Genomic DNA, 20,726 nt, shown 5'->3' on the forward strand with positions numbered 1-20,726 from the left:
GTCCGGCGTGACCAAAGCTGCCATAGCCCAGAATCCTCTGCAATCCACTAAGGATTCCTCAGCAGAGAAGACAATGTGAAATGAATTCCCTGGATAAAGAAAACTTGAGAATCTCTGCATGGCTTAAGGTGCAACAGTTGGCTGACAGTTAAGAGTTGCAAAAGTGGGTAATGTGTTATTTTCATGGAAAGTGTTTAAGTCCAAGTTGATTGCCCCCTACCATCCTCTTCTGCAAAACGTTAAAAGAAAAGAAAAACCCCTCTCTATTTTAAGACAATTAGCTTTTAAAATAGGAACCGATTTCACATGGCTTTCTTAAAAAAGCATGCATAAACCCGACCTTTTGCATATAACATGAGGTCACAGGCAAATTAATGTTTCCAAAGATAAACCTGAGAAAAGTGTGTCTGTGATAGGATGGCCATGTGTCCTCCATTTCAGAAGAGAGTCTTCTAATTTAATTTCATCTGTTCTTGAAGGACTGTCTAGTCCCAGTTCAGGTTCAAGAGGGTGGAAGCAGAGTTGAAGCTGCCCATTAACAGTGAGCTCCTTAACAGCAGGCTGAGCAGGCACAGAGCTCAGCTGGCCACGGAGCCTTACACCTTACAACAGTGAGCACTAGTTCAACTGGAATTAACGTACATTACTTCTAAATTTCCGTGTATGTAAACACATTTGCCTATGAACATTTTACCCATCCTTTTTGGAGGCAATATAAGAAGTGGCCATCTTGTTTGGAAACACATATTTTCCAAATGCACTAGAAAGAAATTTAAGCTCAAATTTAATGCAACAGCATTTCTCAGATGCACCTATGACTAAAATGAGGTCCAGGCAGAGTGAAAGACTGAGCATATATTTTTGGAAGGTCATTACTGTGTTATCATCAGCGCAATTAATTCTTACTATAAGGCCATAGCTTCTGCTTCAGATTTTGGTCCTTGCTCTGTCAAATTCAGTGTAAAGGGGACACCTACTGGTAGGATGGGTTTGTGGCACATTTCTTAGGGCTGCCTACTGGGGGAACCTGCAGCCTTGCTGATATTGCTGGACCACAATTCCCATCACCCCAGCCCACATAGTCAATGCTCAGGGATGATGGGAGTTGTAGTGAAGCAACATCTGCTGTAGTTACTGTAGAATAGTGCCAACAGGAAACCAGCTTTTTCAGTTTTCCAGAGGAGCAGGCTGTGTTTGCTGAAACAGAGAACTTCACAGCACTTGAAAGCAGCTTTCCCCAGCATGGAGCCCTCCAGATGTTTTGAACTACGGATCCCATCAATGCTGGTAATTGGCCATGAGGCTGGTCCTGATGGGAGCTGGCATCTAGCAACCACTGGAAGGCCACAAGTTCTCCATTCCTGCCATAGACAGAACTTTCACATCACCTTACCCAGAATGCTTTTGTGCAGAGCAGATTTGCACTGAAAGGTCAATCAAAGGTTGAGGAATCCAGTGAGGTAGACACATGCATTGTAGGGGGTTCAACAAGATGACACTTTGGACCCCTTCCAACCCTACAGTTCTGTGATTCTAACTGCCCAAAGACAAGTTGAAACAAGCATGCACAGACCCAGGAGAGTGACGCTGAAAACACCTGCTAAACATTTAATTGCTTCACATCTGTATCAAATATAAAATAGAGAGCAGAAGGCAAGTTCATAACAGAAAGGTTATTGGAAATAAGAACCGCCCAATTCACACTAACTTATTTGTGTCTTTTAAAAATGATATGCAAATTGTTATTGACTGTATGGTGAAGGAAACTTGCAGAACCTTTTCAGTGTGACATCTCTGCAGCTTTCCAATCCAGGGTTAACATCAATCTAGAAAATGTTCAAGAAAGCCAGGGTTGTTGTTTTTTCCTGCAAGCATCTTTTTATTTATTATATAAAGAAGCATACACCATCATTTGACATGGGAGGGAGAGGCCGATTCTCTCCTTTAAGTACTACTCCAAGTCGTATGTTCTTAGCAAAAAGAAAGTAAGACTAGACTGCATACTCAGGTACCTAAGAGCCTCTTGCAAAAATGGGCTCCTTCTGGTTTCTTCTGCTGTTATTGCACATTTTGAGAAAAGTCCTGGATCAAGGCACGGTAAAAACAAAATCATTTAGTGCTTCTACAGTAGATGTTTCAGCACACGCTACGCAACATAAAACTATATTCTTTGAACACATATATACATACTCACATAAAAAAAGAGTCATGCACTAATTAGGGTGAGATTTCAACTTCTCTGGTTGCTTCATAATATACAAATAAAGAATAATGTTGTAAACAAATGGCATGCACATAAACTAAAGCAAAATATGCTTTATACAATATCTGAGAGCTATGATGCTTAAATAAAACAAAATATAATTTACTAGTCCTCAATGTTTATGTGCCATTCTTTGTCCTAGTGAAATTCTTTGAAGTTCTGGATCTTTCTTCGTTTGGTTTACAGGTTGGCAGCTTGAATGTTAGGAGACAGATATGGCTTCATTTCATTTCCTTATTTGTGTCATACCCAACAAAATGATACATTTCATTTTTATTTTTTAAAAAAAGAAACTAAAAAGCTTTTTCTGCAATTTCATTTGGATGCAGCTTTCCAAGTTATTCTCTAGTGGAGTAAAGGAAACAATATAAACATTCAGACAAAGTTGTTGTTTTGTGCCCAGCCACATTTCAGGAAAACAGGCTTCCACTAGCCAACTTCCAAGGCAAGGGCAACCCCCACCCCTACCTGCTGCCAACAACAGCAACAGCAACAACAACAACTAAACTTTTGGCAAGTTTGGATTCAAAATGAAATGAAAATTTGAAGAATTCTACAGGCTTCAGTTTCCTCTCCAAACTGATACACAGAAATAAAGTTAAATTAAAAATACATCTGTTGTGGTTACAACTGGTGAAGTGCTACAGATTTATCTCCAAATTACGTGGGGGTGGGGGATTTTCATGGCAACGCTGCTGAAATCAAACATCCTAGCACTATTTTTTGGGGTGGAGAGGGAGGGGTATTTCTGTCCCGCTCAGTTGAAGACACTTGCGAGGATTGTTTCCCAGGCACATCAGGAGGAGAAGGCACTTTTGAGTAAGGGAAGACGGTGTTTTTAAAGAAAGGGGTGAATTTTGAGCAGGGATTGTCCTCACTCCTGCCCACCCCACAGAAGGTCCAGCCTCAGTTAGATCAGGCAGAGTTCCACACAGTGTCTTCCCAAGTGGCATCCACTTCTCTCGGCCACAGCTTTCTTTGCCGAGTCCAGGCTGGGGAAAGTGACCAAGGCTTCTCCGCTGGGCTGACCACTGAAGTTGTAAAGCAGGAGGATGGAGTCTCCATGGAGCTGCAAGGATGGAGCAGAAGGGTCAGAGCGGGAAGGTTTGGACCCTGAGAGATCGAGGAGAGGAGGAGAGAGAGAAGGACCACCCCTGGAGAGCCAAGCTCCAACACAGCACCTTGCAACCCCAACCCTCACCGAAAGCAGTTGTCACAGCTCTTGGGGATTATAGAAGAAGAGTTTGGATTTGATATCCCACTTTATCACTACCCAAAGGAGTCTCAAAGCAGCTAACATTCCCCTTTCCCTTCCTCCCCCACAACAAACACTCTGTGAGGTGAGTGGGGCTGAGAGACTTCAGAGAAGTGTGACTGGCCCAAGGTCACCCAGCAGCTGCATGTGGAGGAGCTGGGAAGCGAACCCGGTTCACCAGATTACGAGTCCACCGCTCTTAACCACTACACCACACTGGCATCTTGGCAATTGTGACTGGACTCCACTGGGGAAGAAGAAGAGAGCAGTCAATGGGAAATGGGTGGCTGCACCAATGCTATTCTCAAGAACAAAACAGAGAAACCTAGGAAGCTGCCTTATACCGAGTCAGACCATTTTGTATCATCTACAATGTCTGGAAGCCATTCCCTGGGATTTCAGGCCAAGGTCTTTCACAGCTCCACCTGGAAATGTTGGGATTGGAACCTGGGACCTTCTGTATGCAGAGCAGATGCTCTGCTGCTGAGTTACAGCCCTTCCCCAATATGATTTACGCTAAGTCAGGCCGCCTTGTCCAGGGATTGTGAGCCTGTGGCTCTCCAGCTGCTGCTGGGCTACAGCTCCATCATCCCTGACCATAAACCATGCTGGTTGCAGCTGAAAAACAGCCAGAGACCAACCTGAGGTCATGCTTATGAAGGGCAGTAAATCCTTTTTCGTATGTGATAATACAGTGCTCACTGGTAGTAGGCCTCTGCTTTTCAGGGCAGAAAACTTTCCCAAGCCTACATCTGAGAACTTAAGTGGTATCTGCTGGATCAGGCCAGTGGCTCATCTAGTCCAACACCCTGTTCTCACAGATGTCCTTGGGACAACTGTAAGCTGGACATGAGCTCAACAGAGCTCTGGCACACTTGTGATTCCCTGTAACACTGCCTCTGACAGTGGAGGCAGAACAATGCCTTATCCTGCATGAATGTGGCTAATCCTCTTTTAAAACCATCCAAGTTGGTGGCCATCACTGCATCCAGTGGCAATGAATTCCATATTTTGACTATGTGCAGTGTGGATTAAATACTTCTGTTTGTCTGCCCTGAATTTTCCATGAGTTCTAATGTTATGTGGGAGAAAAACCTTCCTCCACCCACTTTCTCCATGCCACACATGTATCCTCTCACCCTTTTCATCTATACTCAAAAGGTCCAAATGCTCACAGAGGAGTTGTTCCATCCCACTGATAATTCTGGTTGCCCTTTTCTGAACCTTTTCCAACTCTACAATATCCTTGAGGCGAGAAGACCCACCTGAAATGCACAGTGGCCAGAATCTAGGACTTCAGTCTGAGATTAAATGCTTATTCTCTTTATCATGAATGACTTTCTCCAGAAGATTTCCTGACCTTCCTTATGTGAAACTAATCAGTAAAAGATTAAAATGTGCATGGGCAGACACACATGAATGTGCCAGGTGTCAAGAGATAATACCTCAAGAGAAATAACTATTATGTACACAAAAACGGGGGGGGGGGGGAACCTGGGGTGCTAGGAAGGAACCATCCCACCATCTCTCCTGGAGAAAGGCTTTCCTTTGAACCCACTGTCAGTGCTGATAACTCCTGCAACGTTCTTATGTACAAAGCATAACACAATCCTTAGCCATGAAACAGAGGCCCTTCCTAGTCCAGAGAAGGCAGAACCTGAAGCTGGGGAGGGAGGGAAAGGGAGAGGAAGAAAGCCCCATGTCTAATGAGTAGTTGCTCCTGCCCATTAGTTTCAGTTACATCCATATTCTAATAGGCTACAGTTCCAAATAAGGCAGAGTTAGCAGTCTTTTCAGTGACCAAAACTGAGCTTGGATTGAAATCCCCAGGTGGTATTCAACAGTAGTCATACTCAGAGTAGACTCAATGAAACTAATGAGCATGTCTAACTACAATAGGTTACAGTAATACTCTAATTTGCTCTGCGTTAGGTCTTAATTGAATACAACCACAGTGTCCTAAAGCAAAGGGCTAGGACATGGTTGTAGAGATTTTCAAAGTGTGTTCCAGGGAACCCTGGTATATGTGTGTGCATACATATATTGAAGCTTACTAAGAGCTACTTAATGGGAAGGTTGGTTATGGTAAACACATTTCCCTGAAAAGCATCCTGGCCACATTACTGAGCTTTCCCTTGCCATATGCACATGTAGGAGAGTTCTAGATGACTTGCTTCAGAATAGGCCTACCTGCTGCCTTTGTGGGCTATCTGTGCATTCTAAAACATGCCTCAGGGCTCTGCAACAGGGGTGGGGGACTTCAGGTGGTGCTGGACAACAACTCCCATTATCCCCAGCTAGCATGAATCACAGCCAGGGATTATAAGAGCTAGAATCCAGCTACATCAGGAGAGCCACATGCTCCCCGAGCACATATCCTAAAATGTGCACAGCTTACTTGGCAAAATTAGTCAGTGTGGAAAGGCACCACTGAAGGTAGACCACCATTAAATTGGAGTGGAGAAAAAGAAAAAAGATGGATATAGTCCTGCAATGATGGTGCTCAGATATGTCAATTAACACTAGCCTGACGTTCTGGCTTGGACATCACATCTTTCTTTAGCACATGCACACACACTCAACAAGGTCAACTTAAAACAAGCAAACAAATGCCTACAGTTGAGATTTGACACACAGGCTCATACCTACGAGTTTGAACAATACAGTAGCAAAATATGGGTTTGTCCACACAAGTGGTTGCTTGATGTTACTGGAGAATGAAATCTGATACATGTGTGTTATCCAGTCCCAGAACCCCTACATTTAGCAGCGGCCACAACCCACACTGGTTGCCATATGATGTCTGCGGGATCTGAACAGGAGGTTTAATGCACATGGTTGGCTGGAGGATGTGCTCCTCAGCAATAAGGTGATGAAATGACACCTGCAGCATTAAAAATCCCCAGGTGTTTCAGGCAACACAGTCTTTCTGGAGGAGAATGATGCCAAATGAAACTCAAACTATATGTAAAGTATATACCAGTTAATCCTTATCAACAAATTTCCTGTGTGCTTCGGACTAGTTCCCACTGGGGTAGGTCAAACTGGGTTGAAAGATTTGTCTCCTTGCACAGGCACGCAGCATATTGGGGGGAAATGAAGAAAATACCCAGGGTTGGGTTTTTTGAAGTTACATGCATCGTTCATATAAGTTCCCTTAGCTCAGTATGTGTGTGTTTGTGTGTGTGTAAATTGGAGGCAGACTGAAACCAGTATGTGTTTTCTCAAAATGAGCTCCCAGAACAAAGGGCTGGCATCTTCCTTGCAAAGTTGTCAATAATGCAACCTAGTAATGCTGCCTCCCAGGCACCCAGCACTTCCCCTGAGGATTGGCCTCACACCTGCCAGCTGTAGTACTGGCTGCTGCATCATCAAAGGAACTTGGTGCTTCCTTATTCCCCTGGAATGATGCAGTCTCAGTATTTTAGAAGAGCGAAGAGAGATCAACGCTGTGTGCTTCGGACAAGGGGGTGGGGAACTGGTTGCCCTCCATATGTTGCTGGACTTTAACTCCCATCAGCCGCAGCTCACACAGCTAGTGGTCTTGGATGATGTGAGCCGGAGTCTAGTAACATCCAGAAGGTCACAGATGCCCCCTTCTCCTGCTCTACATATAACCACAAAGCATGACCATTGAAACTAGCCCTTCAGTGCCCCAAGTGATAACGTTTTGCCTTCATTGCCTTACGTCCAACAGCAGAAAGATCCTGTTACATGCATATATGCCAGAAAGCAGTCAATATGATCATGTTAGCTTAAAACAAGAGAACCCTTACGGAGTGGAGAGAGAATGCCAAGCGGACATAATCGCCAGCATTCCCCTTCTCCTCCAGAGGTCTCCAGCATCGCTGCCACCATTAGGTTAGTTGATTCATGCCAGGCGCCGAAGCAAGGGAATGTTAGTGAGCAAAGTCCCCACCACAAGCTAGGAAGGGAGGATGCAAGGAGGAAAAAACCAATTTCCCACCACTCCCAGCTGATCATTTTGCCCTCTTTCCAATCACCACCAAAAGGCTCCACCTTCTGCCAATCTGAGCTTACCTTCACTGGAGGTTACAAACACTTACAAACAAACCCAGTCTTTCGGTGCTTGTAACACACTCCTTGCTTGGTCGTTGATCTGAATAAGGCCATTGTAGTCGTCAGGTGCATACTACAGTACAAGTGTGATACATAAGGTCAGCAAGAGAAGGGGCAGGTCATCTTGTTACCAGCAAGCCACATAGACCAGCACTTGCAAATGTCATTAGAATAGGGGTGGGGAGGATTCATGGCTACAATTGCATGGGAAAGATACAAGTCAAGCACTGGGTCCACCTAGCTCAGTGTCATCCACTCTATTCCAGCTCCAGTATTTCGTGCGGAGAAGGGTTTTAACCTTCATCTGCTACCTGATCCTTTCAACTGGAGAAACAAGGGATCGAACCTGGGACTTTCTGCATGCAAATAAGCTATGTTGGCTGCCTTTCTCCAGGATGTCAGAAGCAAGGGTCTGCCCCAGCACAATGGGGATGTTTTGAATGGGGATGCCAAAGAGCAGCCTACATTCTCAGGCCCTTTGTTTCGTTGGAAAGCCCTTCGTCCCCATGCCCTGGACGCATCCACCTGAGGTGCCAGAATCTATGTAAGCAAAAGCATGGCGCAACCTACAAGACACCATCAGAAGTCTAGCTAATGCTTGGGCGCCTTTAGATCACATTCCAGGTAGCACTTATGTTTTTAAAGTCACCCATAAGCCTCTTTACAAAAGCTGCAACTGTCAGAGATCCAATCTATAAAGCTGGGTTAAGCAACAGCAAGGCATACTATGTTACAAGCCCAGAGTGTCCAGGGAAAACTATAAAAAGTATTAATGGATTGTGACAAATAAGAAACAAAAAAAAACAACTTGAATTAAGTGAGGTTGAAAACATAAAAAAATAGTCCATGGATCTACAGAGCAAAGCTAGTTCCTGAGTTGGGCAACTTGACCAGTCAGACCAAGCCCTGGAATTAACACCAGATGTTTTAGCAAACTATGAACCCTCATTAATGGCCCAGTGTTAAAATGCAACCCCATGTCATCTGTCAAACACTGCCATGCACCAACTGTTAAATATTATAAGGGTGATGGAAGCAAACGCCAAAATAAAATTTAATTGGATGACAAAAGGTTGATTTCAAAATACAACCTGCGAATAGTTCGCAGATATTGGACATCAAATCTCAGAGTGGTTTTGGAAGCAAACTGGGAAACACCGCTCTAGAACTAGACACTCCTCTCCCCCAAAAAGTTCATTTTTCCAAGGCTTCAAGTTTCACACCCAAAGAAAGAAGAACATACAGAAGAGGTTCTACACTCCTCCTCCTCCTCCTCCTCCCTGCCCTCAATCATATAGACAAAACCATAAACTAGGAGATGACTCTGAAATGCATCAAGAACAAGTCTTGCAAGGCGTTAGGTTTCTAAAGAAACCCAGAGCAGAGAAGATGTCTTTGTGTAAGCATCTATTTGAAAGAAAAGGAAGTCCACCACAATGAGGTCTCCTGTCCTGTTAAGTGGGGATCAGAGACAGAGAATGCATATGCCTCTGGCATTTTGCCATCACTTTGTGTCACTGCCCCCCTCAATCTTTCTGCTTCTCAGTGATATCTGGTCATCATGTCCTATTGGAAAAGCTGCAGGGTCAGACACAATAACACCTATTTTAGTTTCTGGGAAGGTGAGGCAGTACTAAAGCTCAGTATAGGTTGGGAAAATGTGCACATATATGTGGAAGTGGATAGCTTTCTTTAAGCACTTGTTTATTCATGAGATGACATGGGGAAGAAACCTTCACCAGGTGTCATTTTGAAACAAGATGGTGGACCAAAATGCAACTCATTTCATCTATTCTTTTTTTTGCATGGGTTCAACTCTTCTCATTATACCATTGTCAAACTTGACATGAGGGTTCCCAGGGTGGGGTGGCAGTCTTTGGTAGCATTTGGATGCCAGCCACCATTTTGAATCACGGTGGCAGACCAAAATGTGACCTTGGTGTGACTTCAGCCCAATTTTTGGTGTGATGGGTCCAAATTTACAACCTGCACTATCCATTTAAAAATCACATTTTTTTTTGTTTCTAAAGATACACGGGCAATGCCAGTCACTCTTCACAAGTTAATAAATAGAACAGACACTATACTATTTTGCTGCAAGGATGTATTATAACCCTTCCACCAGCCTTACAGAAGCAAGCTTCAATACTACTGCAGTGGGAAGTCAGAATTTATGTTTCAGCTATGTGCACCATGCTACAAACTGCCTTATGCTGCACAGTAAGAACTGTGACACTGTAATGGGCCCAGGCAGCACCCTTGAGAAATGCAGAACAGAGTAATCTAGAGTCATTTAGCTTCTATGCAAGACGTCACACTTTCAAACTGTTAGGGCAACACCCTTTAAATAACCTCCCCTGCATCCCAACCCGATTCAATCAATCATTCTCCCACTGATCCACACTGGCCAATGGCAGCAATGCCTCCAAATACAGCACTAAGTTCTAAGCATGGCAAACAGTGAGAAGATAATTCAATTAGATTTAGCAGCGCAGGCCGTGTTCAGAAATAGATTACAGAATGAGAGAAGGAGGAATTCATTTTTCAAGAGACCCTTGAATAGGGTAGGGCTGCTTAAGGAGATTTGGGGGAAGATTATAATTTGTAAGAACACCTGTTTGGCAAGAATGAGGACCTAAAGAAGGGTGATGAAAGCACACAAGTATTCTCACAAAAGAATTGCTATTTGGAAGAAACAAAACAGAAAATAGCGCACACAGAAAATAATTATTCCCAATTTTAAAAAATCATTTTTACAGCTGCAACTTTGAATTGATCAAAAGCATCTGGATAGAATAAAACAGGGGTGGGAAATCTCAGGCCTGGGTGAGAAATCCTCCCAGGTTGGAATGTTTCCTTGATCTCTGACAATGCCTCTTGCATACCTGGAGGATAGAGGGCTGTGCTGAGTGTATGGAGAAACTGGCCAACCATAACAAGGGTTAAAAATAAACTACATTCTTGCTCTATCCACTTTTGCCTCTGGCATGCAGTCACCAGAAGACTGTCCAGAAGGGAATATGGCCCTTGGTTTGAAAATGGTTCCCCATCCCTAGACTTAAAAAGAAAAGAGAGCTGTTCCCAATAAGTTCAACATAAGGTTGTTGTTAGTCTCCCCCCCCCCCCATTTAATGCAAATGTTTTGAAAACTGAATGGCAGATTTTTTCTTATAAGGCGTTCATCTTTCCTCTCTGCAAGATTTGTTCATTTGCAAGCCTTGTCTGTATCATCTTTTCCCCTTTAGAAGAATGGCTTCTCATGTATGCAAATTGGATGGTGATATAAAGATGGAATTAGCCCTACATGATTGACGGGACACCATCTCATTTACCTGTATGCCTGGCAAAGGAAACAACTGTTGGCAATTATAAAAGAAGTGGGACCTGAAAGAAGATGTTGAAGTGTATCATTTCTAGCTAGAAGGAGTACTCCTGATTCCAAACTGGCCATTTTCTCCAGAAGAAGGCATTCCACTCCCAATCCCCTTTTCCAACAGATACCCAACATTCTGTGGTTACCAAGATACTAAGCCCTTGTGCTATTTTTGTTGGTTGATGGTTTGTTTGCCTTTGCACCCTTGCGGATCCCTTCTTCATTTAAAACAAATTTTGTAACTTAAATTCTGCAAATGTTGGGATTGTCCCAGGCATGAAGATTCTTCCTTCTCAGTGGCCCTGGTTTGACCTCCTTCTCGTTAGCCCTAACCAGACCTGAACAGGAGCGATCCGCACTGCAACGTTTTGCCGCAGGATCCGCTTGATTAAATGCGGAAACTGCATGATGCAAGAAGTTCCGGCTGCAGCTCTCAGCTGAGAGGCTACCTGGTGACACAGAGGGTGAAGCAAAGGTAGAAACCCAAGACTAACCTGATATCCCTGGAAGAAACTGAGGATTTCCTTCATTCCTGCATTATAGGGCAATCCCTGCATCCGGACAAGGGCACCAGGCTGAGGCAGCATTGGAGTGTGCGTGGCTGAGGCAGCGGCTGCAACTGCTGCTTGGGGTGCTGTGATGTACCCTACGGTGGTCGGGGACACCGGTGGGCTGGAAAGATAGGAAAGTGGTAGGTCCAAGGGCTGTTTCACACATGCAGGTGCAAAAAGTTCACCCTACCTGGAAAAGTTACCAGCCCAAACAGAATAGTACCTGGGGTAGTAAGCTGTGTAGTTCATATAAAGTTGAGCAGCCTGAGTTGGGTAGTAGGTCACAGCTGGACTAGCGGCGGCGGCAGCAGCGGCAGCGGCAACAGCAGCCGAAGCCTGCTGGGACCTGGTTTGAGGCAAGAGCGCTTGCGACTGATATAATGCCGCTTCTGTTGGGATCACGGCGGCAGCTGTCTGAAAGGCATAGGCTGGAGGAGAAAGACCTGTGGATAAAGATCACAAAACAAAACCCCAAAAGCAAGTTAGCAAAGACAGAATCCATTGGACAGGTGAGGCCCCAGCCCTCTGTCACGGGAGCTACTGGTGGGAAAAACTTCCAAGTGGAGTTCCAGCCTTTTGAGTAGGTATGAAATTGAGGGGTAGGTTGCTAGTTACTACCATCATTGCTACTAGTGGCTGCCATTACTTGCTGGTTACTACTGCCATGGCATTAGGGGCTAGAATGGTGGACAAAGAACCTGGGAGACTCTGGTTCAAATCTCCACAGAGAGCCTACTAGGTGATCTTGGGCCAGTCACTCCCTCTCAGCCTAACCATACTGCACAGAGTTGTTGTCCGGATAAAGTGGGGAGGGGGAGAACTGTGTCTGCCACATGAATGTAATAAATAAGTTTTGGGCAACTATGGGAAATTAATTGGTGTGCTGGTAAACTTTATGTCAGCTTACATTTCCTTTTATATTTTAAGCGAACTGTTACTTGTTGAACAGTTAGGGATATTGTGATATTGTGAGCAAAAGCTTATGTAATGGGCAGTGCATGGTCATCTGTTCAGAATCCTCATCAATGAGTTTCATGGTTTTTTTGTCCTTTCTCGGGAGTAGCAAGGCAAGTTTCTGGTTCTCATTGCTTTAAGTCAGTGGTGGGGATCCTCAGTCCCACAGGCTTATTTTGGCCATTTTCCACAAGCCATGTCCTTGATGTCATACGTGACATGTGCCTCCCCTCCCAAAAGCTGATTTTACTATTGATCAGCAGCACCTGAAAATCCCCATGCCTTTGACACGCATGGTTTGTTTCAAGCCACCCAGGAAAAGAAAAAGGAACAGGTGACAGATGACTCCGCCCATCAGTTAAAATGGCCCATTGGGCTTTGGAGAGGTCAGGATCTAGCCCACTGACCAGGCCCAGCATCTTGATTTAAGTATAAACATGAGTGAACCATTTCTTCGAATATGTGTTAAAAGCCAGCAAATGAACTGCTGAGTTACTTTACTGAAAGTAGTTCACGGATGTGTGCGTTCATTGCGGTATGTTACAAGAATATTCATGCATTTGTAGGCCTTATTTTATGTTGTGCTTATTATAAATGGACCCTCACTGCATATTCTACTTTATTGGAAAGCTTGATGTGTCCTCTTGGGGCTTTATTTTCTGGCTGTTGTTTTTCCTCCTGTCTCTAAAAAGCAACTTAGATTGGTAGGCTTGGCAGCATAAGCTCAACAGTCACTGTGGCATCAAAACAGCAATAGTTGCTTTCAGCCCTGGAAACAACTGTTCTGGATTTTTTCACAATCCTTCTCTCAACTACTTTTTTAGCCATGAGCTGTCTAGCAAAATGTGGAAGTCACCTACACACACTTTCAAGTACTGGCTCTTAAGCTACCCTTTTATTGTCCGCCAACAAAACAAAACCCAAATGCCAAGCTGCAGACATCATTGCTTTGGTGTGCAATGAATCCAGCCACACTGTTTATAAAGTGTTTTAAGACCGTGAAAATGCATCGTTTCATCACTCAGTTTTGGTCCATCAGAACCCTTGTCCCAACAGATGCTCTGTCTTCAACAACAAGCTATGTCCCTGAAGACCAGCACCTCCCTACTGCAAAGAGGCAGGAGGAGATTAATCTCATTGGCAGCTGCAGAGCAAATTGCTTCAATTAAAAAAAGAAAAGCACAAAAAATGTAATTGCCAAGCAAGCTCTGCTAAAGGCGAAATTTATTGCAGAGGTTTTTTTGGGTAATGAGGTTAACACAGTCCCCCCCTCAAAGCAAAGTACATAATAATTTGGGGAGAATCTATAGCTACCAATACCCCCCAAATATTTTAAAATACAGGGTTGCAAGCCTAAGAAACCAATGCAACCCATCATCTAACACTATACAATGAAACTAAGCATAGTTACTTAAAAGTATGTTTCACTGGCTGCAATCCTATGTAGACTTTCCTGGGAGTAAGTCCGACTGAATTTATCAGGATTTAACTTTCTAATAAATGTACATTGTACTGTTAGCTGGGTAGAACAGTTCAGGCCAGTTTTAACTGGCAAGCGTTAATCCTTATTACATTTCTGTCTTTCCTTTCTTCCATTATTGAACTTCCTACAGACCTTATTTGGTGTTAAGATTGGCTTGGGATGGGGGCTCTCTTCTTAATTCCACCACCATCATCTGAAGCGTGGGGAATGGTGGTAACCCCAAATTGTGGAACTCACTCTCCACAAAGATGCACCTACACACTATCACGACTCAGCTTCCACTGTATTCCACTGTATTCCCATCTGTCAGGGAGTCTTCAGCTGTCATTCCTGCATTGCTGGGGGGGGTGTGGACTAGATGACCCTTGGGACCCCCCAACTCTACAATTCTATGGCTGCATGATTCTGTGCTGAAGCTGCACCTTGTTGCCACAGCTTTTGACATGTTTATTTTTTTGGGTGAGGGGGCATTTCTTTTGTTTTGTTTAACCTATGTTGTGCTGCTTTTGTTTAGAATTGTTATGCATTTTATGATTTATTTTTAAAAATGGCTTTGCAGTACTTGTTTTTAATTGTATGATTTTATTGTTGTGACCCATCTTAGGACCTTATGGTGAAAGGCAGGTAACAAATCTTATAAACAAACATGCAAAATAAATAAAACTCAGGATAACAGTTCATGAGGATTAAAAGAGTTTAGGACAAATTCATGGAGGATAAGCAAATTTGCTCTATCATGTGCCCTCAAGACCATGCCCTGGGTATGCTTATATTAGGGCTATGAAAGTTTATTACAGATATCCTTCCCTTCTAGCAATGAGTGACAGTTTCCTCCCCCCTAAAAATTATAAGATACCCTTGACTTCCTAAAAAAAGGCACCAACACTGAGAGGCTGCTGATACACATACTTAATTCATTAAGATAAATAAATCAAAAGTATAGTTAAAAGGCAGGTGATCAATCAGCTAAAATTATTGAAGCGGTTGACAGCCCTAACAGCTTCAGAATCACATCTGATTTGGGGCCCAGCTTCCAGTCCCAGCCTATCCACGGAGGGGTGATTACAGACCGCAACTCAACCCAAGACAGAGGGCAAGACCCCCACCGCAGCGCCATCAGCACCTACCAGAGCGTCCCCCGTTAGCAGCACAGAAGAGAGCAGAAGAACTTGGGAGACTTACATGGTAACTTACATGGTGGCGGAGACAAGCCACTACGATTTAAAGTGCCACCCATTAAAACAAAATTCATCTCCTCTCCTGAACACTGGAACACTTCCACGTAACGGTCCTTCATCATCTTCTTGTGGCACTTCTGGGCCACCAGGAAAGCCCGGTCAGAAGATTTCATCTGGATAAAAGCATCGCCAGAGGGACGGCCCTGGAAGACAGAAAAAACCAGGCAAGGGGATGGAAGAGAAGTCAAACGGGGCATTCTCCCCACTCTTGTAGTCATTGGTCCCATCAGTAATTTTAGCATATTATTCTTTTTAAGCAGAGCTTTATTTTTACTTCTTAAAGGAATTATTCCATTGATTACTGCACAATTTACATGTCTAAAATATTGAAAGCATCAATATTTAAAGAGATGTTAAAAGACAATACACACAATTGATTTTCTGGGATCATGTGATTCTCCCCCCCCCCCCCCAGGAGGATTCTGCTCTGGGCAGTTCGTATCCCAGCTTGATTGATTGGGCCTCCTCTGGACATTACATAAATGAAGAAGTTGGGAGCTTCTGGGCTGTTTCTCCAATGGCCAAATTCAGTTTCTCCACCCGTTGCTTCTAACTGAAACACTAGGGAAACCATCTTGAATTCCCATACCTGCTGGTTCAGGACCATGTGGACTCCGTGTGGCTTGATGTCTGCAGTAGCATCTCCCATGAACTCCAGGATGTCGTCTATCCCAGCCGTGTAAGGCAGGCCTCTGAGCCGCACACAGTCTCGCACGCTGCCAGCAGCGATGGTGTACGGAGGTGGCATCACGGGGATGATAGGTGTGGGGAGGGTGGGGATGAGAGGCGTCGACATGTACCTGTTGAGGACCTGTTGGCAAAGAATCAGGGGTGGAAACAGAAGCAAGCAGGGCTGAGTAAAAGGGACGTTTTCCAAGATGGGAGGCATAGCCAGAAGGCAGCTGTAGACAAAACTGAATGCTGAATGATACTAACCCTCTATAACGCATGTAACAGATTGGCATGCAAAATTTTTGGAATACGCTGCCATGGGCAGAATTGCTCATTCAAGGAGTAAGCAACAACAAAGATTTATTTATGAAAAACTGGGTAAGTTTTATTCAGTACGGTAGATCTAGAGGATGCGTGTCTTATATGTGTTACAGTTTTCCCCTCTTGCTGCAGATTGGATTTTGTTGTCTGTTTGGGGGATTTATTTATTCATTGGAAAATAATATTTATTCAAGAAGGTACCAGCTTTCCGTAACAAGGCTTGACAACTTAGGTGATTGGTTTTTGCTTATGCATAGATTGCTGATATTTTTTTTTGTTATGTGTAAAATTACAATAAATCTTTTTTTAAAACCCCTAACCCTGATGGCTGTGCTCCACCCTCCACTGCCACAAGCAGTGTGCTTCTGAATGCAGTTTCTGGAAACCACAGGAGGGGAAAGTCCTGTGACACTCAAGTCCTACTTGCAAGACCAGAAAGCTGGATTCAAAAGACCTTTGGCCTTATCCAGAAGGTCTCCTCCTATCTTCTCACTCATATGAAACTGCTGTTTCCCACCCTGAACCCTTGGCAGGTGATGCGCTACAAACCAAAGTTAAAAGAAAAGGGCAAAAGCATCATACAGAGCAGCTCCAAACTGCAAACTAACCCAAAGCACAAGACTAGAAGTTCACATTTTAGGAAACACAGTAGCCACGTTTGGACAAGAATAGCCGAGTAGGTTTTTGCATAAACAAACACAAAGCTCTTTTGATCCACCATCTCCTTCAATGAGGCAAGGAAATTGAAGTAGGAAGTAATTGTTTTCTAGTTTTTCCAAGCAGGCAAGATACAAACCACCAACTTCAGAACAAGAAATGATAGCCAACCAGCTTCCAACTGTGGCTTAATGTCCTGTCTTGTTTCAAATGTGGTAATTATAGTTTTCCAGTTCAGTTGAAATGGGAAACTATGGTTAATTAGAGACTTCCAGGTTTGACTGTTCGGGCTACAAAGGGAGGATCAAAGAGGATGCATGCACAGGTAAAAGGCTAATTAAAACTGAATATGATAATCCAAACTGGGCCAGCAGTTAGTTGTTCAGCTGTGGTCCAGAGTGTGACTTAAGCAGGACTCAATATGTCATAAATTGAGGAATGGATACTGAACTTAAAAATCCAGCTGCAACTGTTCTGATAAGGCACAGTGAAACAGAAATGCTAGGAAGGCGCGCTTTCACTTGCAACAAACTCTGTTTCACAGAGATTTGTTGATCAAAATATGCCACTTATTATTTATGCTTATTATTATACGGCTTGCGGAGAGCTGCGCGAAGCTCAAAGCCTGGGCGCGCTGAGCTCAGTGCGCCCAGGCTTCGGCATGCAGGCAACTCTCCGCAAGCTGTGGGAGCCCAGCGCCGGGCTCCCACGGCTTGCGGAGAGCTGCGCGAAGCCTGGAGAGCGAGAGGGGTCGGTGCGCACTGACCCCTCTCGCTCTCCAGGCTTCAGCGAAAGCCTGCATTCACCCCATAGGACGCACACACATTTCCCCTTCATTTTTGGAGGCGAAAAAGTGTGTCCTATAGGGCGAAAAATACAGTACCTCTTTGCAGCCAGGGGAGGGGTGATCTAGCCAGCATTATGAAACCTCAGCTGTGAGCACTGATGGGAGCAAGTAAGTGATATAGGAGTAAAACTAAGCAGGTAGATCTTCTCCTGCTTGGGGAATCACTCCAGGGAAATGCAAAAAGAGTCCTACAATGGGTTGCTGCGGACCACCATATCTCAGTTTGACAAGCCAAGATATGGACAAGCCTTGGGTTACTTATCCAGCCCCTTCACTCTTCCCATTGCAGCAAAAAAAAAGCCAGGGACTCTTCAGTTAACTATAATTTCACCCAAACCACGAAACAATAGTTAATTACTCAAGAACAAGCCAGGATATTAAGCCACGGTTTGAAGATGGGTTTCTGGCTTGTTCCAAAGCTTGTTCATTTCCTAGCTTGGACAAAATGGGAAACTGTAGAAAACTGAAGACTTCTTGGTTTGCTTGTTCCCTTAATCACAGGGATGTTTGTATCTTGGTTTATTAATAAAGCAAATATATGATAGTCCAAGTGCAGCTAGTGCATCATTTCCATGACCCAGGAGAGAGAGAGAGAGAAACTTAACTGAGTCTGATGAGCAACAGGCTGTAGTAAGTGGGAAGAAATGTGCCACTCTCTCAATTGCTCATTATTGGTACATTCCCAGCCCACATTACATCAGCACCTTTACATCATATACACAGAAGGGAAGCGGGGGTCAGGGCACGCTGCACCTACAAAGTGAGCAAGGACTCTGAACAAAAGGGTGCACACAGTGTCCAGCTGCCAAAAACAACAAGCACTGCAGACTAGCAGCCTCTGATATCCTTGCTTGCTTTGAACAAGCTCCCCCAAAAATAGAAGTATGAGCCACAGATTAATTTGGGACATCCTTGGAAAAAACAGCACAAGCCTCTCCTTGCCACACTGCTTCGCTTGCGATGCTCTTCCCTCTAATCATGCAGGAAGTGATATTGGTTACCTGCCTCAGACGCATTATGACACCTGAACCCTGGTCATTTTTCTCTGGTATGTTATTATGTTTCATTACATTTAAGTGGTACAGACATAATATGAAAATAAATGAAAAGTAACCAACTGCTAAAGTTGGTTAAATGCTACAGATAGCTGTTATAACTTGAGCCCTGCTCAACCGTTTTGTTTTAATGACAAGGAAAGCCTCCATGAAATGACATTACATGTTCCAAAAAGTGCGTGCGCGCACACACACACACACACACACACACACACAGAGAGAGCACGCAAACACAACAACTACCACCAGCTCCCACTTGCAGAAAGATTGCTTATTATCATTTGCCAGATCTGGGCCAGGGGAAATCTCTGCTTCTCACTGGTCCCCTTGCCTCCCAGTTCCCATGAGCTACTTTCTGAAGCTTCTCCCTCTTGGGTTCCTCCCAAAAGACAGAAACCAGACAGAAATAATTGGAGACAAGCTGCCTGTTGAGGCCCATTGTTCAAAAGCTGATTAAAAGAGGACAAGGGGGAGGCAGAGCAGCAAATAAAGTGGCTGCTGTCTGGTAATGTGCTTGTTTGGTCATAGCTATTCAGCCACACACAAAAATCTGAGGTCAGCCTTGCCCCAACCTGTTGCCCTCCTGATGTTCTGGACTGGAACTCCCATATGTAACTGTGCTGGCTGGGGGGGCAGTGATGGAAGTTAACAGATTCAGACACCTGGAGGGCAACAGGTTACAGAAGGCTTGGTGAGGCTTTAGTGGCCTCTGCTGCAACAGGCTAACAATAGTGCAATCCTAAACATGCCCACTCAGAAGTCAGTCCTACTGAGTTCAATGGGACTCACTCCCAGGTAAATGTAGTTAGGATTACAGCCTAGCACAGCTCCTGCCCTGGGTTTGAGCTTAGATTGCCTTCTTTTCCTGTTCCAAGAACTCGTAACTTGTTAAAAATAGGATTCCATGTCAGCAGCGTCTGCATATGCATTTTCTGTTTATCAGTCACTGCTCTTAATAAAAATAGATTCAATGGAATAACTGCACAGACATGGAAGCTGCATGTGCCAGACCAATGAGATGGACATGCTCTAGGTCAATACTGATCGAGATGGCCCATTATCAGGGCAGCTTCTTAAGTTCACACGTGACTCAGTATAACACAGCTTTGTCTGCTCTAAATGAGGTACAGTAAATAATGTGTTACATGGATGCATCAACCTGACCCCAAGATGGTGATTTTCTGTATAGCAATTCTCCACCTTCCACTATCTAGCAGTTGTTTCTTCACAATAGTGATTTTTGGGTGCTAAACCAGGTTGGCTCTCATTCAGGAGGTCCCTGCCCTTGCAAGTGGGAACATACAAGACTGGACTGAATTCCAGTTCTTGCTTGCTTGTGTGACAAGGAAGGGGAAGGCAAAGGCCTCAGTAAGAAATAGCAGCCCTGCCCCTGACCTTTGCTTTGGCTGCACGGAAGTCAAAGCTCCTACTGGTAGGATGGAAGAAAGAAGCAGTGGAGGCTGGGCGAATGGGGCCCTGGCTCACCAACAACCTCAGTCACCTCATAGCACCAATGCAGCTTCTTGCCAAGAAAGGAACGGGGAACCTCTGGCCCTCCAGACGTTGCAGTTTCCTGTGACACAGTGATGAGCCACTTTTCTCTCCTCCCCCCCATATACACAGAATTGGGGAAGTGCTCCAACCTGCTGGACTTCTGCTGCCGTGCTTCTGAAGAGCTCAATGTATCGCTTCCCCAGGATCTCCTTGTGTTTCTTAAGTGCATTCTGCGCGTACTCTTCACAGGCGAACAAGACGAAAGCATCTCCCGTAGGCCGGCCGTCTGGATACTTGACAAAGAGAAGCCCCTCCTTCCCTCCTGTGACGGGGCACTCGGGTCCCAGGAACCCCAGGACATCCTCAGGCGTGGCTGTGAAAGGGAGACCCCGCATCCGGATGATGACTTGGTTCTCCTTGGAGAGGAACTGAGCTACTTCGTTGGAGGTACCTGCGGGTGGGTAGGGGGTGAAGAGTTACAAT

The 20,726-nt window shown here is 44.5% G+C and overlaps 1 protein-coding gene across 3 annotated transcripts in view; it reads right to left on the reverse strand.

Annotated features, from left to right (window-relative positions):
* Positions 1 to 1,852: 1,852 nt before the first annotated feature.
* The window catches only part of ESRP2 (epithelial splicing regulatory protein 2), a 49,036-nt gene continuing 30,162 nt past the window's right edge, over positions 1,853 to 20,726 (reverse strand). For 2 of the 3 annotated variants that reach the window (XM_081920315.1, XM_081920314.1), the window contains exons 11-17: positions 20,393 to 20,694; positions 15,787 to 16,008; positions 15,142 to 15,340; positions 11,746 to 11,965; positions 11,466 to 11,643; positions 7,560 to 7,671; positions 1,853 to 3,332 (exon numbers count right to left, since the gene is read on the reverse strand). In XM_081920315.1, the coding sequence (XP_081776441.1) occupies positions 7,582 to 7,671; positions 11,466 to 11,643; positions 11,746 to 11,965; positions 15,142 to 15,340; positions 15,787 to 16,008; positions 20,393 to 20,694 (1,211 nt within the window). In that variant the 3' untranslated portion in view covers positions 1,853 to 3,332; positions 7,560 to 7,581. The remainder of the gene's footprint in view (positions 3,333 to 7,559; positions 7,672 to 11,465; positions 11,644 to 11,745; positions 11,966 to 15,141; positions 15,341 to 15,786; positions 16,009 to 20,392; positions 20,695 to 20,726) is intronic. The other variant, XM_081920316.1, reaches the window with a different exon arrangement.

The sequence above is a fragment of the Podarcis melisellensis genome, assembly GCF_964234715.1.
Source record: "Podarcis melisellensis genome assembly, chromosome: 8".
In the NCBI taxonomy this organism is placed as follows: domain Eukaryota; kingdom Metazoa; phylum Chordata; class Lepidosauria; order Squamata; family Lacertidae; genus Podarcis; species Podarcis melisellensis.